The 21,918-nt window shown below is 41.9% G+C and overlaps 1 protein-coding gene across 3 annotated transcripts in view; it reads left to right on the forward strand.

The window, feature by feature from the left end:
* The window catches only part of nphp1 (nephronophthisis 1), a 172,054-nt gene that overhangs the window by 13,299 nt on the left and 136,837 nt on the right, over positions 1–21,918 (forward strand). For all 3 annotated transcript variants that reach the window (XM_041188671.1, XM_041188674.1, XM_041188672.1), the window contains exon 5: positions 13,230–13,428. In XM_041188671.1, the coding sequence (XP_041044605.1) occupies positions 13,230–13,428 (199 nt within the window). The remainder of the gene's footprint in view (positions 1–13,229; positions 13,429–21,918) is intronic.

Genomic DNA, 21,918 nt, shown 5'->3' on the forward strand with positions numbered 1-21,918 from the left:
TAGGAATAAATGGGTCTTCTTTGGAGTGGCACGTGGTGACTGATGGGGTACCACAGGTATCAGTGTTTGGGCTCCAGCTATTCACATTATATATCAATGATTTGGATGAGGGAACCAAATGTAATATTTCCAAGTTGGCTGACGACACGAAATTTGGTGAGAATGTGAGCGATGAGGAGGGTATTAAGAGTCTTCAAAGCAATTTAGACAAGTTGAGTGAGTGGCAAGTGCATGGCAGATACAGTGTAACATGGATAAGTGTGAAGTTATCCACTTCGGTAGGAAAAGCAGAATGGCAGAGTATTATTTAAGTGGGATCCCCTCTACATTGGAGAGACCAAACACAGACTGGGTGACCGCTTTGTGGAACACCTTCGGTCTGTCCGCAAGCATGACCCAGACCTTCCTGCTGCTTGCCATTTCAACACATCACCCTGCTCTCATGCCCACATGTCCGTCCTTGGCCTGCTGCAATGTTCCAGTGAAGCTCAATGCAAATTGGAGGAACAGAGCCTTATCTGCCATATCTTCCGATTAGGCACTTTACAGCCTTCCAGACTTAATATTGAGTTCAACTACTTCAGATCATGAACTCTGTCCTCCATCCTCACCCCTTTTTTATCCCCTTTTTTTCTAATAATTATTATATATACATATATACACATATATTTTTCTTTTCCCACCTATTTCTGTTATTATTTTTAGAATTTATTTCCATATCATTTTATCCCCACCTTTTAGCCTATTTCGATCCCCTCCCCCCACCTCACCCTCACTATGGCCATCTGTCACTTGCTCATCTTGCTTTCTACCCTTTGTCACCATTAGCACATCCTTTAGCTAATATCACCACCGTCAACACCCCTTTGACCTTTTTGTTTATGACATCTTTGGCAATCTCTTCTTTGTCTCCACCTATCATTGGCCCTCTATCCAGCTTCACCTGTCCAACCCCACTTAAACAGCTTATATTTCACCACATTTCTATTTCTCTTTAGTTCTGATGAAGAGTCGTACGTACTCGAAACGTTAACTCTGTGTTCCCGTCCACAGATGTTGTCAGACCTGCTGAGTTTTTCCAGCAATTTTTGTTTCAAGTCTCCAACTTCAGTTAATTTACATAGCAGACTTATGCACAAATGGCTGGAAGCTTCTTGAAGGCTGTTTCACGCACTCCTGTTAGATCTTATGTGGCCTTCTCTCACATTGCCTTTCATTCTCCTTTATATGTGTTTCTCTCTTTTCAATATGCAAAGTGTAATTGTTCCATATGTCTTTGAAACTGTATCTTCCTCATAATATAAAACTTCCATGTTGCCAATATTGTCCATAACCTTTGGGAAAATAAGCACACTGCTTAGCCTTGCTTACCTGGCTAGTTGTAAACAGCCTAGCATCCTTTTGAAATCCAACAATCCCTTCATTTATCTAAAAATGCAAATTCCCTTCACACCTTACGTGCTAAGCCAGCATCCATGTTTACTCATTGGCATATCAAGCACATTTCTATATGTAGCTTCTTTTGATGATTTCAAGCTTGCAGTCTACTTGACTCCAAATGTAATTAAATCACTGTTTGAGGAAAATTAAAAATGCTAAAAGAGAACACTAAGAATTTACTGAAGAACATGTAAAATCTCCAGGCAGACATGGCTGCTAAGCATATTAAGAGTTGACCAGATGAACATTGCACAGCTTTGAGAGTCAGGCTGAAGACACAAGGAGGACATAAAATAGATTACGTGTACTCCCCTCTCACGTAGGGAAGGGGCAGATGGTTTTAGCTTAGATATGGGAAGACATACAATGGACAAAGAGGGCTTTGTTGAAACGCAAGCAGTCTTGAGTTGTGAGAACCAAGGTCTTTGCGTACGTGTTTTAATTTTGATTGGATAATATAATTATTTATTCACCATTTAGAATAATTGGTTAGCAAAATCACATGTTTATGTACTCAATAGGATAGTTTTAACATGGTACCTGTGTGTCAGTTACCGATTGGATGTATTCAAATGTACTCAAATGAAAAAGTACAAAAGTAATCAAATGTAATCAATCTGAGAGCTGGGTTATTTTCAGGAATGATTGCGGCTTCCTTGCATATGCTTGAATAAAACCAGTTAAAGGAAGCCTGAGTCTCTGTGGTTTCTGTGTGATTGGAGAGTGTAACAGCTCCTCTTCAACTGGCCTAGATGGTAGTTGCGGGATTGGAGGGTGTGCCCTTCTTCAATCACACAGACCGACCCAACTATAATGACACCCATAGACCTACTTCACAATAAATAAGAAAAATATTATGAAAATTAGTATACTTTCATCACATTTGAAGGTAGCCCACCATTTATCCTGCCAGCCTTTGGGTCCAATTGATTCGGCCCAGACCCATTCTTATCCCATTGAAGTTGGCTTTCCTCCAGTTAATTTTTCTTACTCTGGACTGTTCTTTGTCCTTTTCCATATGAACATACATATGAATAGATGAATTAGAAGCAGAAGTGGACCACTTAGCCCCTCAAGCCTGCTCCACATTCAATAAGCTCACGGCTGATCTGACCTCCACTCCAGATATCTGCTTACACCCAATAACCTTCCATCCCCTTGTTTATCAAGAATCTATCTAGCTCTGTCTTAAAAATATTCAAAGACTCTGCTTCCATTTGCCTTTTGAGGAAGAGAGTTCCAAAGACTCACTACCCTCAGAAAAATGTTTGCATCATCTGTCTTAAATGAGTGACCCCTTATTTTTAAACTGTGACCCCCTTGTTCTAGATTCTCTCACAAGAGAAAGCATCCTCTCTGCATCCACACTGTCAAGAGCTCTCTGGGTCTTAAAGATTTCAATCAAGTCGCCTCTTACTCTTCTAAACTCCAGTGGATACAAGCCTAACCTGTCCAATCTTTTCTCATAAGACAATATGCCCATTCCTGATATTCATCTAGTAAACCTTCTCTGAACTGCTTCTAATGCATCTACCTCCTTCCTTAAACAAGGAGACCAATACTGTACATAGTACTCTATATGTAGTCTCACCAGTGTCTTGTACAACTGAAGCATAACCTCCCTACTTTTGTAATCAATTCATCTTGCAATAAACAATAACATTCTATTAGCTTACCTAATTACTTGCTGTACCTGCATACTAGCCTTTTGTGATTCATGCACGAAGACACCCAGACCCCTCTGAATCTCAGAGCTCTGCAATCTCTCACCATTTAGATAATTTTTTTTATCCTTCCTTCCAAAATGGACAATTTCACATTTACCAGATCTTTGCCCACTCACTTAACCTATCTATGTCACTTTGTAGCCTCCTTACGTCCTCTTCACAACTTACTCTCCTACCTATCTTTGTGTCGTCAACAAATTTAGCAACCATACCTTCAGTCCTTTCATCCACGTCATTTGTATAAATTGTAAAAATTTGAGGCCCCAGTACTGATCCCTGTGGCACACAACTCGTTACATCCTGCCAACCACAAAAGACTCATTTATGGCTACCTTCTGTTTCTTGTAAACTAGCCCTCTGTTTCTTAAGAGCTAGCCAATCTTCTATCCATGCCGGTATGTTACCTGCTACACCATGAGCTTTTATTTTCCACAATAACCTTTGATATGGCACCTTCTCAAATGCCTTCTGGAAATCAAAGTATAGTACATCCGCCAATTCCACATGTTCTTATAATTTTTTTCTCTCAGAGGGTTGTTTTCCCTCTGGCAAATATTAGGCTAACTGGCCTACAGTTTCCTGCTTTCTGTCTCCCTTTTTGAATAAAGGAGTTACATTTGTTATTTTCCGATCAAATGGAACCTTCCCTGAATCCAGGGAGTTTTGGAATATTAAAACGAATGCATCAGCTAACTCACTAGCCTCTTCTTTCAAGACCCAAAGATGAAGTCCATCAGGACCCAGGGATTTGTCAGCCTGCAGCTCCAACAATTTGCTCTATATCACTTCCCTGGTGATCGTAATTTTTCTGAGTTCCTTCCTTCCATTCCTTGATTTACAGCTATTTCTGGGATGTCACTTATATCCTCTATAGTGAGGACCGATGGTTCAATTCTGCCATCTCCTTATTTTCCATTATTAATTCCCCAAACTCTCATTCCTTAGGACCAGTGCTCACTTTTTAAACTCTTTTCTTATTTAAATATCTATAGAAACTCTTACTATGTCTTTGTATTTCCAGCTAGCTTCCTCTTGTACCGTAATTTTTCCCTCCCTTATTAATCTTTTTGTCATTCTTTGCTGTTTATATTCTATCCAGTCTTCTGACTTTCCATTCATCTTTGCACAATTATAGGCTTTTTATTCAAGTTTGATGCTGTATTTAAACTTTTTTAGTTAGCCACGGATGGTGGGTCACATAGCATTTGAAAGAAAACAAATGAACTGATAGCACACTTAGAAATAACCAAGTACAAACTGATAGCCATTACAGAGTCATGGCTACAGGATGACATAGATTGAAACCTGAATGTTGAAGGGTACATGATATTTAGGGAGGACAGGAAGTTAGGAAAAGATGGAGGGGTAGCTCTGTTAATTGATTATGGTATTAGCACATTAGAGAGTGATGACCTAAGTTCAGGAAACCAGGATGTAGAAGCAATTTAGGTTGAGATGAGAAATGATAAAGGCAAGAAGTCCCTTGTTGCAGTTGCATACAGGCCTCTTAATTGTAACTAAGCGGTTGGATAGAGTACAAACGGAAGATATAATGGAAGCTTGTCAGAAAGTTACAGCAATAATTATGGGGGTTTATTCTACATATAGACTGGAAAAATCAGATGGGCAAATGTAGTGTAGATGAGTTTATAGAACGTTTTCAGGATAGTTTCTTAGGACATCACCTCCTGGAGCCAACCAGAGAGCAGGCTATACTAGACCTGGTATTGTGCAATGAGATAGGATTAATTGATAACCTCATAGTGAAGGTACCCCTAGATGGCAGTGATCATAACATAATTGAATTTTGCACTTAGTTTAAGGAAGAGGGTCTGAGGCTAGTATTTTAAACTTAAATAAGGGCAATTATGAGGACGTAAAAGCAGAGCTAGATAAAATGAACTGGCAAATGAGGTTAAGGGATAGGTTAATAGACTTGCTGTGGCAGTCTCTTAAATGGCTATTTCAGAATATACAGATAGATACATTCCAATGAGAAAGAGATCTTTAAACCTTATGATACAATGATCACTATCCCCTAAATGTTCTCCCGTTGTCAATTGATCTACTTGGTCCGCCTCATTCCCAAGAACCAGGTTCAGCAGTGCCTACTTTCTCATTGGACTGGACACATGCTGCTATAGAAAATACACCTGAACATTCTCTAGGAACCCTTGCTCCTCCCTGCCCTTTACACTACCACTATCCCAGTCTATATCTGGATATTTAAAGTCTCCCATTATAACTACTCTATATAATTTTTATATATTTCTATAATATGATTCTGTTATTCAACTTGGGCACAATGCATATGATGGATCTTCATAGAAATGTATAGTATATCAAACAGAATCGAAAACAAAGATTTGGGCAGTATTTATTATAAGTTAAACCATGACTACAATATAAGGAGACAGACTGATAAAATGGAAGTTCAAGACTGATGTCAGGAAGTATTTGCCTACAGAGAGTGATTTATACCTGGAAGCTGAAAATTATTGAAAGGACAGGTGGATGATTTGATGATAGGCTTTGCGTTTCTACAGAAGGAAAAGAGGGATTGACTGAGATTTGACCAGTGGAACTGCACAGAAAGGTACTGAATTGAACAGCTGGATAACAAAATTTCTCCTTATCGAAAGCAAACTAACTGTGCAACAAACTGGACGGTTCTACCTTCATTAGGCAGAGACTTGTTTAAAAAAAATTAATACTGTGATCTACACGTGTTAATTGGAAATGATCTTGCAGTCTCTCTGATCAAATTATTTTTTCATACAGCTTCTAATTTATGGTTTAATCCTTGTGTGGTTTATGTAAATGTTTTTCTGTTACCTTTCTGCCTATCCCTCACTTCCTTTCTTACTGCAGCTGGTTCCCTTTCAGATTCTATTACTGAGTTGATCTGTTAAGGTTATCACATCTTGGCCTGTCTCCCTACTCCTCTTGTGATTACTCCTTTGAACATCTCATCTTTTTCCACTCCATTCATCTGTCCTTTAAAACCCTTATTCTATACCACCTACCCAAAGACCTTTCAAAGTTTCTCACTATGATATCTTCTCTACTTTCCCCACTTTGCTTCTGCACTGACCAACTTCTCAACCTTGATGATTTCAACCTCCATGTCAAATCTTTTTGCTCTCTCATCTTAGAGTTTATTGCACCCTAAATTTCTCCCTCCCTATAAATTCTCCTACTCATATTCACAGCCACTCCCTTGACCTCATTTCACTCAGTGTCACAACTCTCATCGTAGCCACCTCCGATAAGGCAATCTCTGATTAATTCTTTCTATTGCTGTCTACCTGTCGCTCTCTACCTGTATTACCCTTCCCTCTCCCACTCCATTCCTTTCTGTTTGAAAAAAACTCTCCCTCAAGTCTCTTACTTTCTAATCTTTGGTTCATCATGACATTTCTGCAGCCACTGATTTCCTAAATCAGTCCCTTGTCACCACCTTTGATAACTTTGTCTCCACTAAAACCATCAAACACTCTCACATTAGTCATTCCTCTGGTATAGCATCCATCACACTTCCTTAATTTTAAGGGATGCAGATTTGAGCGTCTTTGGTGAGCACTGGATCACATTCGGGCCCTGCTTATCTTCATTAAAACTATCCACAATTCAAATATTACCAGGAAGGCAAAGATTACCCCCGACCTCTCTTCTCCAGCACAAGCCATTATCTTAAACCATTTTCCCCTGCTCCCCTCACCCTCACCTCTAATTATAAGTGCGAGAAGTTCATGGACTTTTTGTTACAAAGATCGAGGCCATCATTTAGCTTCCTTTGCAGCGTCACTCTCTTTCCCTAGTGCATCGGGCCTAATGTCATCTAAGATTCCCTGCAGCCCGCGGCTAAACTTGCACCTTTCTCCCTCCACACCCTGTTCCAGTACATCTATAGCACTGGCACGTACCCAGCAATGTGGAAAATTGCTCAAATATGCACAGTCCATAACAGGCAGGGCAAATTCATTCTGCCCATCTACCGGCCCATCAGTCCATATACAACCATCAGCAAAGTGATGAAAGGTGTTGTTGACGGCGCTATCAAGTGGCACTTACTCAGCAATAATCTGCTCATGTTTGGGTTCAACCAGGGTGTTGTGACTCCAGTCCTTACTACAGCCTTCTTCCAATTATGGACAAGTTCAGAGTTGAGGTGACAGTGATTGCCCTTGACGTCAAGGCAGCATTTGATCATAGGTGACATCCAAGATCCCTAATAAAATTGAAAGGACAGTTGCAGCATAGATTTAGAGTTGGCTGAGTGACAGGAAACAGAGAAGGTTGTTTTTCAGATTGGAGGAAGGTATGCAGTAGGGTTCCCAAGGGGTTGGTACGAGTGCAACTGCTTTTCTTGATATATATCAATGACTTAGACTTGGGTATACAGGGCACAATTTTAAAATTTCCAGATGATGCAAAACATCTTGATAGGAAGAATGAGGTGATGCAATATAAATTGAAGTAAAAGGAGTGTAAGAACAGTGTGTCCTGGGTATATGCAAAAAGATAGTTGAAGGCGACAGGGCAGGTTGAGAAAGTGGTTCAAAAGGCATACGGAATCCTGGGCTTAATAAATAGAAGCATAAAGTACAAATGTAAGCAAGTTATGATGAACCTTTATAAAACATGCGTTCGGTCTCAACTGGCATATTGTAAGCAATTCTGGACACTGCCCTTTAGGAAGGATGCAAAAGCTTTAGAGTGGTTTCAGTAATGAGACTTGAGTAACTGCAATAGATGGAGAAGCTGGAGCTCTTCTGCTTGGAGAAGAGATGATTAGGAGGAGATTTGATAGAGGTATTCAAAATCATGAGGAGTCTAGACAGAGTAGATGAAGGGAAGCTTCTCACCGCAAGTTATGGTTGGAATGCACTGCCCAAAGGCGGTGAAGGCTTTCAAAAGAAATTGAATAAGCACCTGAAGGGAAAAAAATTGCAGGGTTACTGGCAAGGGTGATGGAAGTAGACCAACTAAATTGTTCCTGCAGAGAGCTGCACAAGTTTGACAGGCCAAATGGTCGTCTCCTGTTCTGTAACCATTCTATGATTCCAGAAGAATTCTAAACATCTACTTTATTGCTGATTGTCTAGCTTCATCACAACAGTGACTACACTTTAAAGTATTTAAAGTACTTCACTGGCGGCCTTCAGATGACCTGAAGTTGTGAAAAGTGCTGTATAAATACAGGACTTTATTTTATGTTAATTGCTTGTCTGACATTTGTAATCATGAAGACAAATTGATAGCAGGAAACATCCTCTGTGCTGCAGCTTATAAGGGGTAGGTCGACCAAAAGCCTGAAATGATCCAGACTGAATAAATTTCAGAAAGGAATTTGTAATGTTCAATTCGGTGCATAACAGGTTGTTTTCCCTTTTCTTCCCTCTCTACTGTGATCCTCAGATTCATTCTTTTACCCCCTTCCACTACTTGATGAAACTCCCAGTTTTGAAATAGTTGCACTATTTAGGCAAAAAAGTAGAATATGTCAGAAGAAATTGTGCTTTTGTCAGTCTGTGCCTTGAATACTGTGGTTTCACGGTGACAAGAATTAGACAGACAGCCTGAAACCAGAGCCAGGTCTGCTAGAGGACTGTTGCAAGAGCCAAGTTTGTGGCACTACGGGTGGCTCAGCTGCACAGGAGAGGAGGAGGTGTTTCTGTGGCCATAGATGTGACTCCAGGATGGTATATTGCCTCCCTGGTTACCAGAGTCAAGGATATCACAGAGCAGCTGCAGGGGGAGGGTGAACAGCTACAGGTCGTGGTCCACATTGGAACCAATGACATAGGTAGGAAAAGAGATGAGGTCCTGAAAGCAGATTTTAGGGAGTGAGGAAGGGAATTAAAAAGCAGTACCTCAAGAACAGTAATCTTGGGATTACTCCCAGTGCCACATGCTAGTTAGCATAAGAATAGAAAGATTAAGCAGTTCAACATGAGGCTGGAGAGATGATGATTTGATTTCTGAGGCATTGGGACTGGTGATAGGCCAAGGCACATAAAATCTAAAAGTGACATCACAGGAGTCCCGTAAGCCTTGTACAAAAAGGATGGTTTGCTCCTTAACAGGATTGGGACTAATGTTCTTGCGGGGAGGTTTGCTAGTGCTTTTGGGGAGGGTTCAAACTAGATTGGCAGGACGATGGGAACCTGAGGGGAAATTCCGAGTGGAGAGGAGAAAAACTGGTAGCTGGAATTAGGAAGCATTAACTGATGAGGATATGTCAGAGAGTAGTATCAAAGTAAATAGAATACTTGGAGAGTTTGATAGAATTAGAGTAAGCAATAGTAAATCATTGGATGGGGTCAGAAAAAGTGGGACGTAAATTAGGGTTAGTGTGCACGTATATGAATCCACGGAGTTGAGTTAATAAGATTGGTGAACTACAGGCAAAAGTTGACAAATGGAATTATGTATTATTGCTGTAACAGAGCCCGGCTCAAAGAAGGGCAGGATGGGCTGTTAAATATTCCTGGATACAAGGTGTTTAAGACAGATAGGAAAAGAAGAAAAATGGGCAGAGTGGCAGTCTTGATTAGAGATGGCATCATAGTACTGGAGAGGAGGGTGTTCCAAAAGGGTCAAGGACGGAATCTCTCTGGCAAGGAATGAGGTAAGGAATGAAAAAGGCGCAATAACATTGATCGGTGTAATATGTAGACCACCAACTAATGGAAGGGATGTAGAGAAACAAATTTGCAAAGAAATTACAGAGGTGCAAGAATTATGGAGTAATTATAATGGGGGACTTCAATTATCCAAATATAGACTGGGATAGGAATAGTGCAAAGGAACAAGAGGGGCAACAGTTCCTGGAATGTGTTCAAGATAATTTTCTGCAGCAGTGTGTTTCTGGTCCAACGAGAGGTCAGGCACTATTGGACCTGGTTCTGGGGAGTGAGTTGGCCCAAGTGGATCAAATATTAATGGGAGACCATTTAGGGGACAGTGACCATTGTATCATAAGGTTTAAGCTGGCCATAGAAAAGGACAAGGAACAAACTGGAGCAGGGATAATTCATTGGGGGAAAGCCAACTTTGATGTGATGAAAATGCATCTGAGTCGAGTGAGTTGAAATCAAATGTTGGCAGAAAAAATGGTGGCTGAAAATGGGCCACCTTCAAAGAAAAAATATTGCAGGCGATGTCAAGGTATATTCCCTTGTAGGGGAAAGGTAGGACAAATAAATCTTGAGCGTCCTGGATGACAAGAGATAGAGGTGATGATGAAAAGGAAGAAGTGCGCATGCGACAGATGTCAGGTAGAACATACAATGGAGAATCAGGCTGAATATCGAAGGACCAGAGGAGAAGTAAAAAAACAAATAAGATAAACATTGAGAGAACATGAGAAGAGACTGACAGCTAACATAGAAGGGAATCCCAAGGTCTTCTATAAGCATATAAATAAAAGGGTGATAAAAGAAAGAGTAGGACTGATTAGGGATAAAAAAGGGGACTTGCACATGGAGGCAGGAGAAATAGTGGAGGTATTACATGAGTACTTTGCATCTGGCTTTACAAAGAAAGAAGATGCTACCCAGACCAAGGTCAAAAAGGAGGTAACAGGCACACTAGAAGAATTTACAATCAAGAAGGAGGAGGCATTAGAAAGGCTATCCTTTCTTAAAATAGATAAGGTACCAGGACTGGATGCGATGCATCCAAGGGTACAGAGGGAAGTGAGAGTGGAAATTGCAGAGGCACTAGTGATAATCTTCCAGAGACACAAGAGGACTGGAAAATTGCAATTTAAAAAAAAATTCATTCACAGGATGTGGGCTTCGCTGGCTGGGCCAGCATTTATTGCTCCATCCCTAGTTGCCTTTGAGAAGGCGGTTGTAAGCTGCCTCCTTGAATTGTTGCAGTCCATGTGGTGTAGGTACACCCACAGTGCAGTTTGAGAGAGAGTTCCAGGATTTTGACCCTGCGACAGTGAAGGAACAGCGATATATTTCCAAGTCAGGGCAGTGTGTGGTCTGGAGGGGAACTTCCAGGTGGTGTTGTTCCCACCGATCTGCAGCCATTGTCCTTCTAGATGGTAGTGGTTGTGGGTTTGGAAGTGCTATCTAAGGAGCCTTGGTGAATTCCTGCAGTGCATCTCATAGGTGGTACACACTGCTGGCACTGTTCATCAGCGGTGGAGACAGTGAATGTGGGTGGGTGCCAATCAAGTGGGGTGCTTTGTTCTGGATAGTGCCAGGCTTCTTGAGTGTAGTTGGAGTTGCCAGGCAAGTGAAGAGTATTCCAACACACTCCTGACTTGTGCCTTGTAGATGGTGGATAGACTTTGAAGAGTCAGGAGGTAAGTTACTCGCCTCAGGATTCGTAGCCTCTGACCTGCTCTTGTAGCCACAGTATTTATGTAGCTAATCCAGTGCAGTTTCTGGTCAGTGTGCCATCGTGCCACACAACAGATCTGTGAGCCAAATTCTAGCTCATGGAATAAAAGGGATAGTAGGCACTTGGATAAGAAATTGGCTGATAAATGGCTGTTTTTCAGGTTGGAGGAAGGCTTGTAGTAGAGTTCCCCAGGGGTCAGTGGTGGGACCCTTGCTCTTATATATACTAGATACTAGACTATGGTGTTCAGGGCATGATTTCAAAATTTGCAGATGATACCAAGATTGGAACCGTTGTCAACTATGATAGGCTTGAACGTCAAAAGGCATAGACATGTTGGTGGATTAGGCAGACAAGTGGCAGATGAAGTTCAAAGCAGAGAAATATGAAGTGATTCATTTTGGCAGAAAGAATATGGTGAGACAGTATTAAATAAAAGGAGAAACTCTAAAGGAGGTGCAGGAACAGAGAGACCTTGGTGTATATGTACATAGGTAATTGAAGATGGCAGGGCATGTTGAGAGCAGGTAGTAAAGCATATAGTATCTTAGGCTTTATTAATAAGGTCATTGAGTACAAGAATAAGGAGGCCATGTTGAACTTGAATGAGACACTAGTTAGGCCTCATCTGGAATACTGCATCCAGTTCTGGGTGCCATTCTTGAAGAAGGATGTGAGGGCAGTGGAGGGAGTATAGAGGAGATTCACAAGAATTATTCCAGGGATAAAGAACTGTAACTATGAGGATAGATTGGAGAGGTTGGGACTGCTTTCCTTGGAGGAAAAAAGGCTGAGGAGACATGATTGGGGTATTCATGGTCTTGAGGGGCATGGACAGGGTAAATAGTGAGAAACCCTTCCCACTCAAAAGAGCATCATGAACTAGAGGGTACAGATTCAAAACAGTTGGCAAAAGGAGTAAAAATGAGGCGAGGAAAAGTTTTTTCTGGGTGGTTGGAATCTGGAACGAACTTCCTGAGAGGGTGATGGAGGTAGGTTCGATTGAGGTATTCAAAAGGGAATTGGATTGTTTTTTGAGAGGAGAGAATGTGCAAGGTTGCGGGGATAAGGCAGGGGAGTGGGACTTGATACAATGCTCTTTCAGATAGCCTGTCCAGACTTGATGGGCTAATTGGCCTCCTTCTGCACTGTGAAGTTTCTGTGGTTCTGTGAAAGCTGATCCCATGGGCCAGTGTTTGAATTTTGAGGAAAAATTGGAAAGACTTGATTTGGAAAGGAGAAGTCCAAGAAGTGATGTTAGAGAGATCCATCAGCTCGTAAATGATGTGGAAAGGTGAATCCCACCTCTCAGAATGTGGTGGTATGATTTAAAATATGTTGTATTCTTACATTACTGAGCCATGGGCTGTGTGTGCTTGATGGAGTCCTATTCCGACTGGAGCAAAGCCCAAATCAAGAATTGAATCGCTAGGCAAGTATTTTAGATTAAACTTTAGGCTCCAGAAGTCGGCAAAGAAGCATTTTCTAGGGAACTCTTGAGTAAAATCTCTAAATTAAAACATACCCATTATTGACCTTTTAAGCAGCAGCAACAATATGATAATGCAATGGCATGTTCAATAAAACTGTAGCTAAATTTTGAATTGGAGTTTGATTAGTGGCTGTGATATTCAGAACTAATAACTAAAGACGAGCTTTATTACAGTAGAAATAACCATCCTAAATTGCTTTTGCTAGCAAGCCCAAGAGCCAGACTACAGTAGCAAAACAGGGAAACATGGGAGGTGTTAACGATGGTGATGATGACGATGAAGATGAAGAGAATGAGGAAGATGATGAGGATGAAGAGGAGGAATGTGATGAACAAGACACTGTTAAACTCTTCATTACAATCAGTGACTTTGTAGCTCAGGAGGAAAGTGATCTGGCATTTAAGGTAACCATATTCTGTAATTTAAAATATTGCAGTATTGTATTTGATTTGTATTTAACTTGACTGTGTTGTAAAACATGGGAAAACTTTATTGGTTTTCCCCTTAACACTGAATTGTACATTCAGTAAGGAATCTCACTCCATTTTTTCCTAAATAAAAAGAACTGTTGAATTGAATATCAGCTCTAACACGAACCTTAAAGGATCATTACACCTCTACATTATATGACCGGCCAGTTAAGAACCTTGCCTCCAGGGACTTGTTCGGGTCTTTTACAAATTTAAGTGGCTGTAAAGAATTAAAATTAACTTCAGCAGCTCTGATTATTCAAAAGTTTTGTTTAAGTTGTGCTGAAGGCAGCACTGAGAGATAAAATTGTTGTACACCGCATTAGCTGAAACAGTGTGATTAGTAACATTGGTTGAATTTTAACTTGAAAAAAGTGCCTATTTGGGTCGAGGGTGGTTCGTGGTTAAAGTCTCAGGAATCTGTTTCTTGACTCAAAGCCACGTCCAACCTGCCCATTTCCAGCTTTAACTCAGGCCAGAAGTTGGACAGGCAGCCAAACCAATCAAAGAGGTGACTTGGAAATTTAAGTATTATAATGAGGCAGTGAACCTCATGGTCATGCAGGCTTTAAAATTTGCTGTCGACTGAATTTCCTGAGTGTTGGGAAAATGCAGCGGTTTCCTCAGGATGAGGACCTGGTGGATTCAGAAGGTATTTATCTTTATTTCTGTCTCCTGGGTCCTGGTGCCTGCTTGTGCAGTCTTCATGATTATGCCACCCTCTCCTGAACAACCTTCCCCCACAAAGCCTCCAATTAACACCATGAGGCCTCTGATGTCCCCCTCCCCATGATCTGTCCCTAATTCCCCCCCCCCCCCCCCCCCCACCAGAAGGCCTCAAATCCACATGTCTGGTTCTCACTACAAGGCCTCTGACCTGCCCCATCTAATCTAGCCTGGCCACCCACCAATCCACCCCACCCAACCACATGCCTGCTCCCTGGGGGTAAAAATTGTGCCCAATACCTCACTTGGATTGCAAAGTTTAGTTGCTTTTCATTTTCTTTTTGCTTTACTCGCCACAGTCCAGGGACAGCAATGTAATTTACACCATCCCCACAACCATTCTTGTTCATAGGGTCATAGAGGTCTACAGCACTGAAAAAGGCCCTTCAGCTCATCGGGTCTGCGCCGGTCAAACAAGTACCTAACTATTCTAAGATAAAAGCAAAATACTGCCGATGCTGGAAATCCAAAACAAAAATACCTGGAAAAACTCAGCAGGTCTGATAGCATCTGCGGAGGGGAATACAGTTAACGTTTTGAGTCCAAATGACTCTTCATCAGAACTAAGGAAAAATAGAAAGAGGTAAAATATAAGCTGGTTTAAGGGGGGTGGGACAGGTAGAGCTGGATAGAGGGCCAGTGATAGGTGGAGATTGCCAAAAGATGTCAAAGACAAAAGGACAAGGAGGTGTTGACGGTAGTGATATTAACTAAGAAATGTACTAATGGTGACATTAAGGGTAGAAAGCAGGACGAGCAAGGTACAGATAGCCCTAGTGGGGGTGGGGTGGGGGGAAGTGATCGAAATAGGCTAAAAGGTAGCGATAAAACAGTGGATGGAAATACATTTAAAAATAATGGAAATAGGTGAGAAAAGAAAAATCTATATAAATTATTGGAAAAAAGGGGGATCGGAAAGGGGGTGGGGATGGAGGAGAGAGTTCATGATCTAAAATTGTTGAACTCAATATTCAGTCCGGAATGCTGTAAAGTGCCTAGTCAGAAGATAAGGTGCTGTTGCTCCAGTTTGCGTTGAGCTTCACTGGAACATTGCAGCAGGCCAAAATGTGGGCATGAGAGCAGGGTGGTTTGTTGAAATGGCAAACTATTCTAATCCCACTTTCCAGCATTAGGCCCATTGCCTTGTATTCCAAGGCATCGCAAGTGCATATCCAAATACTTCTTAAATGTTATGAGAGTTTCTGCCTCCACCGCCCTTTCAGGTAGTGAGTTCCAGATTCCCACCACCCTCTGGGTGAAAAAATTCTCCCTCACATCCCCTCTAAACCCTTACCTTAAATCTATGCCCCCTGCTTATTGATCCCTCCACCAAGGGGAAAAGTTCCTTCCTGCCTACCCTATTTATGCCCCTCATAATTTTATACATCTCAATCCAGTCCCTCATCAATCTCCTTTGTTCCAGGGATAATAACCCCATTCAATCCAATCTCTCCTCATAACTAAAACTCTCCAGCCCAAACAACGTCCTAGTAAATCTCCTCTGCACTCTCTCTACTGCAATCACATCCTTCCTATAATGCGGATTCCAGAACTGCACACAGTATTCTAGCTGTGGCCTAACCAGCGTTTAATATAGTTCCAGCATAACCTCTCTGCTCTTATATTCTATACCTTGGCTAGTAAAGGAAAGTATCCCATATGCCCTCTTAACCACCTTATCTTCCTGTCCTGCGACCTTAAGGGACCAGTGGACATGCACACCAAGGTCCCTCTGATTCTTGGTACTTTGCAAGGTCCTACCATTCATCATGTATTCCGGTGCCTTGTTTGTCCTGCCCAAGTGTATCGCCTCACGCTTATCCGGATTAAATTCCATTTGCCACTGATCAGCTCATCTGACCAGTCTATATCCTCCTGTAATCCAAGGCATTCGTCCTCACTATTTACCACCCCACCAATTTTCATGTCATCCGCGAACTTCCTGATCAACCCTCCTACATTCATGTCTAAATCGTTTGTAAAAACATAAACAGCAAGAGACCCAACACCGATCCCTGTGGAACTCCACTGGACAGGCATCCACTCACAAAAACACCCCTTGACCATCACCCTCAGTTCCTGCCACTCAGCCAATTCTGTACCCAAGTTGCCGAATTACCTTGGATCCCATGGGCTCTTACCTTCGTTATCAGTCACCCATACGGGACCTTTTCAAAAGCCTTGCTGATGTCTAAGTAGATTACGTCAAATGCATTGCTCTCATCTACACGCCTGGTCACCTCTTCGAAAAATTCAATCAATTTGGTCAGGCTTAGCAAAACCATGCTGACTGTCCTTGATTAATCCCTACCTCTCCAAGTGTAGATTTATTCTGTCCCTCAGAATTGCTTCCAATAGTTCCACCACCACTGAGGTTAGACTGACTGCCCTGTAGTTCCTTGGTTTATCCTTTCCTCCCTCCTTGAATAATGGTACCACATTGGATGTCCTCCAGTCCTCTGGCACCTCTCCTGTGATCAGAGAGGTATTGAAAATTATTACCAGCGCCCCTGCTATTTCCTCCCTTGCCTCACTCCAGCCTGGGATACATTTCATCTGGGCCTGGAGATTTATCTACTTTTAAGCCTGCCAGGCCACTTAGAACCTCCTCCCTTTCTATGCTAATTTCTTTTAATTATATCACAGTCCTTCTGCCTGATTTCCATTCCCACGTCGTACCTCTCACTTGTGAACACCAACACAAAGTATTCATTTAGAATCCTACCTACGTCTCCCAGCTCCACACACAAATTACCACTATGGTCCTTAATGGGCCCTACTCTTTCCCTACTTATCCTCTTAATCTTAATGTACTTGTAAAATAACTTTGGATTTTCCTTTATTTTACCTGCCAATGTTTTTTCATGCCCCTTTTTGCTCTCCTAATTTCCTTTTTAAGCTCCCCCCTACACATCCTATACTCCCCTAGGGCTTCCGCTGTTTTGAGCCCACAGTATCTGCCACAAGCCTCGCTTTTTCTCTTCATCCAATCCTGTATATCCCTCGACATCCAGGGTTCCCTGGATTTGTTGTTCTCATCCTTTACCTTTACTGGAATACGTTGGCCCTCTACCCTCCCTATTTCCTTTTTGAATGAGTTCCACTGCTCTGAAGCAGATTTACCTAAATGTAGCTGCTCTCTTTCCGCTCTGGCCAAATCATATCTGATCTTATTAAAATCAGCCTACCCCAATTTAGAACTCTGATTTCTGGCCCATCCTTGTCCTTTTCCATAACAACCTTGAATCTAATTGAGTTATGATCACTATCTGCAAAATGCACCCCCACTGATACCCCTGCCACTTTCCCAGCTTCATTCCCTAAAATTAAGTCCAGGCCTCTTGTAGGACCTTCTACATACTGGCTTAAAAAGCTCTCCTGGATGCATTTTAAGAATTCCGCTCCCTCTAAACCTATCACACTATGACTAACCCAGTTAATAAGACCATAAGATAAAAGAGCAGAAATTAGGCCATTCGGCCCATCGAGTCTACCCCACTATTCAATCATAGCTGATAAGTTTCTCAACCCCATTCTCCCGCCTTCTTCCTGTAACCTATCTCAGTCTTAAATACATTGAATGACCTGGTTTCCACAGCCTTCTGTGGCAATGAATTCCATAGATTCACCACTCTCTGGCTAAAGAAGTTTCTCCTCATCTCTGTTCTAAAAGGTCTTCCCTTTACTCTGAGGCTGTGCGCTTGGGTCCTAGTCTCTCCTACTAATGGAAACATCTTCCCCACGTCCACTCTATCCAGGCCTTTCAGTATTCTGTAAGTTTCAATCAGAATCCCCCCTCATCCTTCTAAACTCCATCAAGTATAGACCCAGAGTCCTCAAACATTCCTCATATGTTAAGCCTTTCATTCCAGGGATCATTCTTGTGAACCTCCTCTGGACTCTCTCCAGGGCCAGCATATCCTTCCTGAGATATGGGGCTCAAAATTGCTCACAATATTCTAAATGTGGTCTGACCAGACCCTTATAAAGCCTCAGCAACACATCCCTGCTTTTATATTCTAGTCCTCTCAAAATAAATGCCAACATTGCATTTGCCTTCCTAACTACCGACTCAACCTGCAAGTTAAGCTTAAGAGAATCCTGGACTAGGATTCCCAAGTCCCTTTGCACTCCAATGTTGGGTAAGTTGAGATCAATTAACCCAACAGAGACCAGTGATGAAATTTGAGGTTTTCCTGGTCTACATGGTTATGTGCCATTTACCTGCAGAACCTCAGGGAATACCTTGAGGCTGTTTAAAGGGAAAAATGAAAAATAGCAAAGCAAAACATATCCAAGCTACATATCATAAATCTTTGGCGTATTCTGAATTTAAATAATGGCCCAGTTAGATTTGTAAAGGGAAGTAAGCCATTTGGTCCATCGTGCCTGTATCAGCTCTTTGGCAGAGCTCTCCAAATAGCCCCAGTTTCCCCTTTCAGGGAGTGCATTCTCATCTTGATAATTATAACTCAGTGCATACAAAAAATCCCTCTTAACTCACCTCTGGCTGTTTTGTTCAGTCTGTGTCCTTTGGTTAGTGACCTTACTTTCAGTTTCTCCTTATTTATTCCGTCAGAATCCTTCTTGATTTTGAACACCTCTATTAAATCTCCCTTTAACCTTTTTTTTGCTCTAAGGGGAAAAACCCCAGCCTCTCTTGTCTTCTCTGGGTAACTGAAGACCTTCACTGGTACCATTCTATTAAACATCCTCTGCACCTTCTCCAGGGTCTTATCATCCTTCCTAGAGTGAGGTGACCAGAATTGAATACAATACGTCAACTGAGGCTTAAGCAGTGATTTATCAAAGTTTAGCATAACTTGCTTGCTTTTGTACTCTAGTTATAAAGTCAAAGGTTACGTATGCTTTTTTTAAACAACATTCTTAACTTAGCATCCTGTAGCAACACAAGTGGTATTCGCCATTAACAGGATGCTGCCGTCAAGCCAAAAAGATTTTCTACCTATCACATAAATGAATGATGTAGTTTATGAATTTCAGTGCCAGTGTGTAGGTATAAAGGCCATACATCTCAAAGGCTGGTGGATCATATCAAACAGGATGTCCCTTCCGCTGTTCGCAACGGGAAAGGTACAGACCTTATCCAACCAGCCTGTGCTTGCCAAACTCAAAACACTGTCCAACGTCAAATGCGATTCCACAGTTGACAACATTTGCTAAATAATCCTCAGTGTGCTCAAAATTGCACTGACAACCAATTTAAGATCGTCAGTAAGGCTCGAAGTGAGGTGGATTTGCGTGAAATGGAAGCTACACTTATTAATACATGGGGCCCTGTTCTTTGCAAAGAACATGTACACACATTGAGCCTATTTCAGCTAAACAAAATAAGTGACAGCCATTCGCTGACTCATTCCTCAGGGCAATGTCTTGACCAATCAGAGTCAGGATGCTTGGTTTAATTTCACACAATGCTTGGCAGTTAACTGCCTGTCACAATCAACTGGTGCACCCTCTATGGCAGAGCCTTTACCAATCAGAGTCCACTTGCCAATCAATCAGCACTCTATTCTCAAACAGTATAAATATGTTTTTTCCCCTTACGTTGGTATTTTCTTGCGAGTTGTCCTGATGAGTGCAAGATGAAACACTTTAACAAAAAATGTCTGTTTTTTCAGCAATATTAGCCCAATGTTGTTCACATCTTGCTGCATGCGTGAATGGACTGCTCCATTATCTGAGGAGTTCCGGATGGGATTGAACATTCTGCAATCATCAGTAAACTGCCCACTTCTTACTTTTTGATAGATGGAAGGTCATTGAAGTATCTGAAGATGGCTGGCCCTATGACACTCCCTTGAGGAACACCCCCAGCAATGTCTTTGGCTTGAGACCATTGGCTTCCAACAATCACAGTGTAATGAAACATCATGTGAAGAGGTATTCATGGTGTATTCATGGTATTCACGGGTCGTGTGATGTCATTCCAATTCTTTAGTGCTACTGTCAGGTTCTTGGGTCCAAACTTTGGGAGTTGACCATTCTGACCACCTGCTCCTATGCTCTTTTGAGGGGGTCCTTGAGAGTCTCCTGACCCCTCTGTGGAATCTGCACCACCAATTCCTCCAGCATCTCATCTGTCAGTCTGGACTTCTATGGTTATCGATGCTCTGCTTCCAGGGTCAGTAAGCCCAACTCCACCCTGGAACAAAAATTGTGTCTAGGGGTGCTTTTTACTGAAGCACGTCCGACGGGTTGGGAAATTTCCTGACTTGTGCTTCCTGTCTTGGTAGCCAAAATCCAGCCCAGAAACAGACCTGATTCCTGCCTTGTGTTAAAAATTCAGCCCCTATCATTAAGAGTTTGATTAAAGGTCTGTACCCACATGTAAAGTGTCTTTACTATGTTTATTGAAATGCTGGAAAGATGTGATTGATGTGCAAATGCCATTTCAGTGAGCCAAAAAAAGACATTCAAAGAATGAAGAGGTATAGAAAAGCACGTCAGGTTATGAAATAGGAAAGAAAAATGACCTAAGATGGAGGAATGAAGTAGAAGATCTAAGAAGAGAAGAAAAGGAAAGGAAAAAGGTTTCAAGTTTCAACATTGACAATTTCTTTAATGGGTCTTCTTTGATGGGTCCTGCACTATATTTGAAAATCATTAACACATTGAGCCAAATGAAGTTCACAGAAGTCTTAAAATTAGACGCTCATTGGATGTTACCTCTGCAGATACATAACATTCAAACAATTTTTTTTTTTAACTCATTCACAGGATGTGGGCGTTACTGGCTAGGCCAGCATTTATTCCCCATCCCTAATTGTCCTCGAGAAGGTGGTGGTGAGCTGCCTTCTTGAACCGCTGCAGTCTGTGTGGTGTAGGTACATCTACAGTGCTGATAGAGAGGGAGTTCCAGGATTTTGACCCAGTGCTCGTGAAGGAACAGCAATATATTTCAAAGTCAGGATGGTGAGTGATTTGGAGGCAGTGGTGTTCCCATGTGCCTGCTGCTCTTGTCCTTCTAGATGGTAGCGGTCTTGGGTTTGGAAGGAGCTGTCTAAGGATCTTGGTGAGTTTCTGCAGTGCATTTTATAGATGGTACACAATGATGCCACTGTGTGTCGGTGGTGGAGGGAGTGAATGTTTGTGGATGGGGTGCCAATCAAGCAGGCTGCTTTGGATGGTGTCAAGCTTCTTGAGTGCTGTTGGAGCTGCACTCATCCAGACAAGTGGACAGTATTCCATCACACTCCTGACTTGTGCCTTATAGATAGTGGACAGGCTTTGGGGCGTCAGGGGTCAGGTTAGCTGGGGCAGGATTCCTAACATCTGATCTACGCTTGTAGCTTCAGTATTTATATGGCTGGTCCAGTTCAGTTTCTGTCAATGGTAAGCCCCCAGGATGTTGACAGTGGGGAATTCAGCAATGGTAATGTCATTGAATGTTAAGGGGCCATGGTTAGATTCTTTCTTGTTGGAGATGGCTATTGCCTGGTACATTAGTGGCATGAATGTTACTTGTTACTTGTCAGCCCAAGCCTGGATATTATCCAGGTCTTGCTGCGTATGGGCATCGATTGTTTCAGTATCTGAGGAGTTGCAAAATGTACTCAACATTGTGGAATCAGCTGCGATATGGGGGATTCTGTGATGGTAATGACATTGAACATCAAGGGGCAATTGTTGGATTCTCTCTTGTTGGAGATGGTCATTGCCTGACGCTTGTGTGAT

Source organism: Carcharodon carcharias, chromosome 5 (assembly GCF_017639515.1).
Source record: "Carcharodon carcharias isolate sCarCar2 chromosome 5, sCarCar2.pri, whole genome shotgun sequence".
NCBI classification, from domain to species: Eukaryota; Metazoa; Chordata; class Chondrichthyes; order Lamniformes; family Lamnidae; genus Carcharodon; species Carcharodon carcharias.